Below are 8,217 nucleotides of genomic sequence, written 5' to 3'. Positions count from 1 at the left end.
TTATCATTCCATCACTGAGTTTGTTTTTTATTTTTTGTTTTCGGAAAGCAGTAAGTGTGTGCTGCCTTGCAGAGTTGAGCCATGGCAGAAATCAATTGGTTTCCTTCTCAGCATAATTCAATCTCGACCCCAGAGGTCTTCTCTTTTGCGCATATTAAGAGCTGATACAAAGTGTCTTCTCACTGGTTTTCGTAAAGAACAATGACAAGCGTCTCTGATTGGTGCATTCATGTTAGCACGAGCAGAGAACAGGCGCCGTAAGGTTCAAATAGCCAATTGTAGGCTACAAGAACCCTACGGCGCAGATTCTCTTACATAGAGTTTCCCAGAGCCTAGAGTCATGCGCAGACATAAAATCCGGGGCTCTGGTGACGAGAATGATTATAATCTTATCTTCAAATTGTACTTACAGACAAACGTTCAATACTAAAATGTAGGCATCAACAAAGCTGAAGAATTTCACAGTCTTCAAGGGCGTGAAATCCGAATCCGAAAAAAGGGAAAATGCAGTATTCACTGACGAGGGAGCTTTAACATGCTCTCGGACAGTTTACCGATCTGCCATTTTCGCTCAAGAGCGTGGTTTCAATTGCGCATGAGCAAGAATATTATTTTCTCCAAAACACTTATTTGTAGGCAGTTTATTTGCAGGTCACGTAGTGGGCTCTCGGCCAATGAAAAGGAAGGGGAAAATACATCGAATGATAATCCACGATATTTGTACAGTAGAAAACCGGTTTGACTAGTCGAGGTGCTGACGCTTGCCCCGCGGTTGTCAAGTGCAAAAAATCTCTCACACATTCTCCAATTGTTAAAAGTGTAGTGCTAAAAAGTTGGATAACAAATAGCGTATTGGACGATTTAGTGTGTAGTATCGTGGTATATTTTTGGTCGTCTCTTGTATTTTGACTCGCCCTACGGGCTCGCCAAAATATAGCGAGAGTCGTAAAAATATCCCACGATCCTACCCTCTAAATCATCCAATAAGATATATGTATTTCCCTGTTGCAGTGTTTGAATTACAGATTAAATTACACAAAAAAGAAAGGAGCATCAATCAAACACGTTTCTTTGATTTTTGGCAAAAGGCAAAATTGCATCCTGACGTTGGCCGTTTGCCCGTAAACGCGACGCTAAGTCTCTCTGTTGTTTAGCAAGATGGCGTGCGAAAGGGCCAGCAAATTCCGGGCAGCGCGCCAGTGAAACTCTTCAATGCTTTGCTAGAGAAGTTTGGAGGTAAGGAAACAAACATTCTTATCTCGGAAAAAATGTCAAATTTTTGAACTACCTTCGTCGGCCCTCCGAAAATATCATATAAAAAGCTGCCTCAGTTAACCTAATAAATATCATATAAAAAGCTGCCTCAGTTAACCTAAGAAGTTAACATATTTGTTCTTGGATTTTGTCTCGCGGGAATTTCGATCTTGCATTCCATTCCACTCTTGATGTCCATGCTTCTCGCGTTGCGTGCTAATTAAACCTTTTTTTACGTGGATTAAAATGTGGTCAGAAAGAATAGGTGTTCACCAGGCGATTATTTAAACCAAGAACAGCCGGGGCTTTACCTTAAAACCGAGTTTCAAGTCATTTTCACAGTATGTCAATCCTAGCTCGTATTACTTGTACACGAATGTGATCGTCGAAAAAAGTAAGCAAGAACAAAGAAGGAAAGCAGTTATCTACCTCAAAAGGTTATTTCTAGAACGTCAAAAGTTCGCGGCGAAATAGTTGACTTTCCCTGAGTTAGACTTCCATAACCATTCCGCATTCCATTCACGTCGTGTCCATTCTACCTTTCAAATATGTAAAATTTCATTAGTCTGAAAATAATTAATTTAGACATGTTTTGTTGAATTGGTATGGTGTGTTTTGAAGAGGGTGTAAGTGCTTTGAGAGGCACAATTCCGTCACTAACAGATGACAGCATTTGCAACTTTCGTGCAACTTAATCTACACTCACAGTCGGCGTCGTTGCGGGAAATTAATTGTCTGGATTTACCTACATCAAGGTCGGGCCGATAAAGTCCTTTGTAAAAATTTTTGCAATGAAAATTCTCATCAGGTTGAAACAACAGAAACAGCTTTAGTACGAAACTGATTAAGGTAAGCTATAATTGTACTAAAATATCGTTGACAACAACTCGTGTAGGCCAGAGTTTTGTGGTGGCTTCTCTTTTTTACGAACCATTGACAATAATGACGTCGGTGCTGATTTCATTTTGTTATAAAACAGTTAACGTCTGTCTTGTATTTATAATGAGAGTTTATGACAACAGCATCGCCATAAGGGCGCTTCAAAGGACAAAAGTACACGCGATTATTCTGTCTTGTTTACGTTATACAATTTGATTTTATTTAACGAAATATCCTTCATTAAGAGGATTGGTAAAATGTGATAATAATTACACACTAGGCCAATTTGTTGTTAGGAAGCTTATTAATCTACTAAAGTTTACTTTTCGGTCCTACGTGCTTTTGGAAGTGTACCTCCTGGAGCTTTTGTTTGCTCCAAAAATTATCAGAAAGACGTTCATTTTTCATTGTCTCACTTCTTAGACGTATACGATACCGCTATTTTGTCGTTTCTGGCTTCCTGTCTCGTGTTCAGGAAGTCGGAACTTCCGAGCACGTTCTGGAACACGAAGCCTTTATGTTAAAGGTACAATCTTGGACATTGAGGCAATAGAAGACGTTTTCCGTCTTTCCATAGCCTCATCTTAACTGTCGAGAATTCTCCAAACTCGCCTCAGTGTTTAGATGAGGCTATGGAAACACGGAAAAAAGTCCTCTATTGCTCTTTTAAAATATTTCTCAAAGACAATTCGACAAATGAAGGAAAATGCTGGTTTTTTTTTTTACTTCTTAATTGAAACAGATTTTGATACACGCTCATATTTCCTACCAGCCAATCAAAACGCGCGTCTGACAATACATAACCAATCAAACTTCGTGTGATGTCACAGCCGTGTTTCCATACTCTAATCTAAACACAGCTATTGACCAATGAGAGTGCGCGTACTATCCTACAGTAGAATATGGCTCGCCAAGTTAGCAAATCGCAGCGTGCGAATTATCTGAGAGATATCACAGCACTACTTTTAGCTTTGCGATCGCTTTTTACGTTGTGGCTTCAAGTGTATTATGTAAGTTGTCATGATAAAGCACTCAATAGGACATCATCAACAAGTGTAAGAGACCATTCAACGACAACGTCGATGCTTGGATTTGCCAACATTGTGTGTGTATAATCCTCATTCCAGAACTCTAGAAAAACTAGCCGATTTAAATAGGAGTATAAACCGTAGGCTTAATCTCAACAATCCTTGCCCATAAACCGTGCGGGAAGTTAAAACAACGGACAAACTATTCGCGCAGAGTCTGATATATTGGTCTAACCTATTTTCATTGGTGAAATGGTGTTACTTGATGCAGCCATTAGGGACGTTGCCGAGTGTTTAAGGACGGTGTATACTAATTCAAAGATATTTTGGCCCGGTTTATGATTATGCGGGAATTGTAGATCTTAACAAGTGTTATTGAAATCCAACAAGAAAATTGGGGGGAACCACGCATTTTCCAAAGATAATTCATGAATAATATTTGTAAAAATATTTAAAATACAAAGCAATTTATGGCGTTCTTTCTGAAATTGAAGGTTAATTATCTCTTAAAAATGCATGGTTACCCCCAATTTTCTTTTTGGATACCAAGAGTACTTACTAAGATCTACTTTCTCCGGATAGTTTTAAACTGCGCAAAGATATCCCTGTATTAGTAAGCATCACCCATAGGAAACCCGAGTATCTCGAGATGCGCAGAACGTGTGCGCAATAACAATAGTAGGCACCGTCCTTAAGGACCCTAGGATCAGGAACAAAAACGACACGTGTCTTCATATAGGCAGCACTTTCTCCTCACTTATTTTAATTAAGATTCCACCCGCGGGTTAGGCCGTGATTCGAACCCTCGACCTCACGCAGAGTAGTGCACCAACTGAGTCAACCATCGGCGGTTAAATTGTTCTTAATTAAGTTCAAATGAATTACGTTTTAGAGGGAACGTAAAGAGATTAAAGAACGGAGTCTGTCTCCTTTGAGGACTTATCATTCCAACTTCAAAAGAAAGTTTAATGTAACTCTCTTGCACTTGGAGATGTTGTGTTTGCGGTGGAAAATCCAAAGTGTAAATTGACTTGTGACAATCAGTTCAAAATTTAACTCAGTGGGGAAAGTAATACATACCTTTTTCGCGGGAAATTTCATAGTTTGTTTCTAGTGGAAAATCACAAAAATTTACACGTGAAAACATTTTACACAATGTACGTCAGCCATAACCTTTTTAATCCGGATAATCCAAGATAAGCCAGATGTCGGTCGTGTCGCCCTCGAAGCTTAACTAAATTTACGTTTGATAGCACCAAATTGGATACATTTTCTGAATTTCTTAGGTGGGAAAAAAAGTCTAGCAATATAGCAAAAAACTATTTATCAATATTTTAAGTAAGTTGAGTGCACGATCTGTGAGTACAGAATTTGAAGAAGGACAGATTGAGCTCTTTGTCCATAAAAGAAAGCGTTGACAATTAATAAATGGTTTTCTCGAGTAATTATCGTTTAACAGTTGTTTTGTTGAAATAACACATATGGCGAAACTAAGCATTCTTTCACGCCAGTTTTGTCAGCAAAGTTGAGTATGAGCAGTTTTCAAGTAACTGTTTTAAACGTTTTGATATTAGACGATATTTTCAACAATAAACCGAATGCTTCTGTCAGTCCATACTCGAAATTTAACCGACATTCATTTGAAATTCTGCTGTCTTGTATTATTGGAAAGGGTATTTCGGCATGCATTTTTTTCCTTAGTTTTTCATTTCTTTCTGTCGTTTTGCGCATCAAATACGATTAGTGTACATGAAGTGTTTACAAGGTCAGGCGACCATTTCATAATATTTGTAGCGAGCCTAATCTTCATCGCGCCGAGAAATCGCCGTGTGTTTCAGGAAAAATCGGATTATTTCGAGTTGTTTTGTTCTGGAGCGTTTAAAGTTAGATTGGAACTTGGGTAAGAAATGCCATCCTAAGGATTCCCTTCCAGGGCGTCGGCTTCAGTTTTAGGGATTCACTTTGCCGCAGTGGACAGATGTGTCGGATTCACAATTCTTCTCTTATTTTAGAGCAAAGATACTTCTTGCATAGTGTTCAGGGTAGTCAGTGTGTGGCATTTTCGGAAATGCACGTGTAGCAGTCGGTGATTTTGACGGATCCTTTCGGTCCTGTGATTTTGTTCACGTTTTGAATGAAAGAATAAGTCTTTCATCGTGCGCGCACGCATTTGAAAGTTTCTGGTTGTCTGTCAGATTTTAGAACGCTTCCGTGTGTAGAACGGTAAAAGCGAATTGAAAACTGCTTGATTTGTTGGGTTTTTTTTTTCTTTCAAAGAGATGATGATTTACAGTGTTAAGTGCAATTTAGCACTGGGGGGGGGGGGGGGGGCACTAATGGTCCGTTTTACAGTTGTGTGCTTTGTTACTTAGCCTATAAATGAAAGTGAGGCTGGAGTTGACCTTACTTTGATAGAAAACTCACTTCTTTTCTCGAGTCAACTCTTACTAATTAGCATAACAACAACATCAGTAACATAACAAAAGGAGGGAGGTATGTATCATAACAAGGTCAACGTCAGCTTCACTTTCATTTAAAGGCCAGGTAACTAAGCATACAGCTGTAAAGAGGTCTATTGAGGACACTGCGCAGGAATGAAATCAAATTAAATTAACTCATATATATCTAATCGTAGGTATGATATGAGTTAGAGAACCAATTGACAAACGCTGCTGACATGTGACGCCAATCGAACTCGTGCCACATTGGTGGCAGGTGGGAGGCGGGAGGCGAGTGCTCTCACCACTGCGCCATAGACCGTATTCATAATTGGCTGCCAAGAAATTATTCTTTTGTCTTTGTGCTAATCAGCATCTTCACCGGCCTCACTTTGGCGGAAAAAGTCTTTTTGAATTTTGCTCATGCTAACGAGGCTAGTATGGCTGATTAGCATAAAGACGAAAGAATAATCACTTAGCCGCCATTTGTGAATACGGTCTATTCCTACTCCCTGTTGTGCTGGGCTGTAAATATGAAAGGAAAGGGAAGGAACTTTATTTAAATGTCTAGTCTTCCAGCGCTGGAGCACCGATCAACAAATTAACGCAAATCAAGTCAAATGTTGGTTGTCGGAGCAGAGTAGAGAACCAACTAACTCGACCCGCATTTGACGCTGAGTCTGGGAATTGAACCCGGGCCACATTGGCGGGAAGCGAGACACAACAGTCACCACTGCGCCAGCCCTGCACCCCGGGGCAGCTTGCTGAAAAACCAGGCGATTGTCCTCTGAAAGCAGTGCAGGGGACCGACTTGTGATAGCAATTCCAGGAATCGAACCAGGGATATATTTACGGAATGGGAGCGCCATCAAGTTGACGGATAATATAATGAAAATGGCCAAGTAGTCTTATTGTACCACGAGTTTTCCTTTTAAACCGAAACAATCATGTTTGCTGATTATGCATGCAACGCTTACAGATGTTACATCATGGAATATTCCATGAGTCACTCGAACTTTTCTGATATACAAACGCACCTGAACGTGAACGTGAACGTGAACTTGAACGTGAATCTAGGCTAATCAAGAAAATATTCAATGAGAGTAGTTCGGTGATACTGGTGGCAAAAGATGCGTGAATCTGTGCACTTAGCTGGCCTCGAAAGGGGCCCCCTTTGTGCTTGTGTTATTTGTTGAGGCCATGGCGACTGACGCGGGCACATTCCCGGGCTGAACTACAATTTTTGTGTAGCCTTCCTTTTGTAGCAGAAACTCACTCGCGCATACACGCTGACCTCGTCTCTCTGTTTGTGTTTGTCCTTTTTTATCCGCAGAGCTGTGGTTGGATTATATACGTTTTCAACTCAAGAATTCCAGCGCCGATCCAAATGCCACTGGTCAACTGTATTGGCGAGCAACAAAGTGCCTTGATGGTGAATATACAGAGCAGTTTGTCGGTGTTTACTCTCTGATTCAAGCAGGGAGAGTATAAATTACGGAACGCCCAAATTCTGTTTTTTTCTGACTTTTTATTGACCTTGTGATGTTATTCTGCTTAAACAAGCCCTGTCAACAGTAATGTACAGCTCTGTAATCACATTGCCTTTTCTAACGCTGTAAATAAATTTTGAGGCAGGTCTACTTGTAAATTATTGGTTTGGGAGGATTTAATGAGCTTGTATCTGATGAAAATGATACCCAAAATTTCAAGGACATGAATTATTGGCAGAAAAAATTTTTATCAAGTTTTTCTTTGATCGCATAATATTGACGCATGCGCAGTTCAAGAAAAATGAGCTTTCGGCGATTCGATAGTGTTGTCTTCTCTTGCTTTAGGTCCTAGGCGTTGTGTAGTTGTCTCGGTATGATTTTATTCCACTGCGATGTTTTTCAGTGTTTCCAGCAACTTTCCGCCTTGCAATCACAAGGCCAGTCTCGAAACTAATTTTTAATTCGTCGTACCTCGAGGCGTAAATTCTATGTCGGTTCTAAGATTTCGTGCCTCTTGCCGCAAATCGATTAATTAATAGGGATAATTCGGACAAGACCATAGACAAGACCATAATCGTTATCAGAGGATGCGTCTGAGTCTCAATGGAAGAAAAGCCACACCGACAGTAGCGGACGAATGCGCCATTGCTTTGATTTAACCGTTTAGTCAAAATATGGGTTTTAAAATGGGAAATGGGGCCGAAACTCAAACGTCGTTTGGTGTGTTAGCTGGACTTTGCTCCGTTGCTCGAGTGTTCAATTCTAGACTGTGTACATGTAATTTCAGTGTAAAAAAAATAGTATTTCGTCAGGCACTAGTTAAGTGTTGTGGCGGAAAGCCAAGCAAGTATTAAAGATCTGAAACCCAGCCCTCCTCTTAAACGAGTTAATTCTGTTTATTTAAGATCGAGAATAATTGGTCAATATTTTCCTTTTCACGAAACTTGATGCCGGCGCTCATGTGAGAGCATTAAGGAATTAGCACCGATAGGTAGCATTGATACGTCGACAACCACCGAAGGGTAACATTTCTGGGCGATTTTCTCAAGTCATCGTTATAAAACCTAAGTTGCAATTGAAGTGCGCGCAGTCAATCATTACGCAATAAAGTTAATTAGCTCCGGATGG

At 40.1% G+C, this 8,217-nt stretch overlaps 1 protein-coding gene across 1 annotated transcript in view; it reads left to right on the top strand.

Annotated features, from left to right (window-relative positions):
- The window catches only part of LOC138059772 (U3 small nucleolar RNA-associated protein 6 homolog), a 27,822-nt gene extending 20,575 nt beyond the window's left edge, over positions 1–7,247 (top strand). Inside the window, exon 23 of the mRNA XM_068905385.1 lies at positions 6,933–7,247. Within this exon, the coding sequence (XP_068761486.1) occupies positions 6,933–7,090 (158 nt within the window). The 3' untranslated portion in view covers positions 7,091–7,247. The remainder of the gene's footprint in view (positions 1–6,932) is intronic.
- Positions 7,248–8,217: the final 970 nt, after the last annotated feature.

The sequence above is a fragment of the Montipora capricornis genome, chromosome 8 (genome assembly GCF_036669925.1).
Source record: "Montipora capricornis isolate CH-2021 chromosome 8, ASM3666992v2, whole genome shotgun sequence".
Taxonomy (NCBI): domain Eukaryota; kingdom Metazoa; phylum Cnidaria; class Anthozoa; order Scleractinia; family Acroporidae; genus Montipora; species Montipora capricornis.
This window is presented reverse-complemented; position numbering and strand designations above follow the sequence as displayed.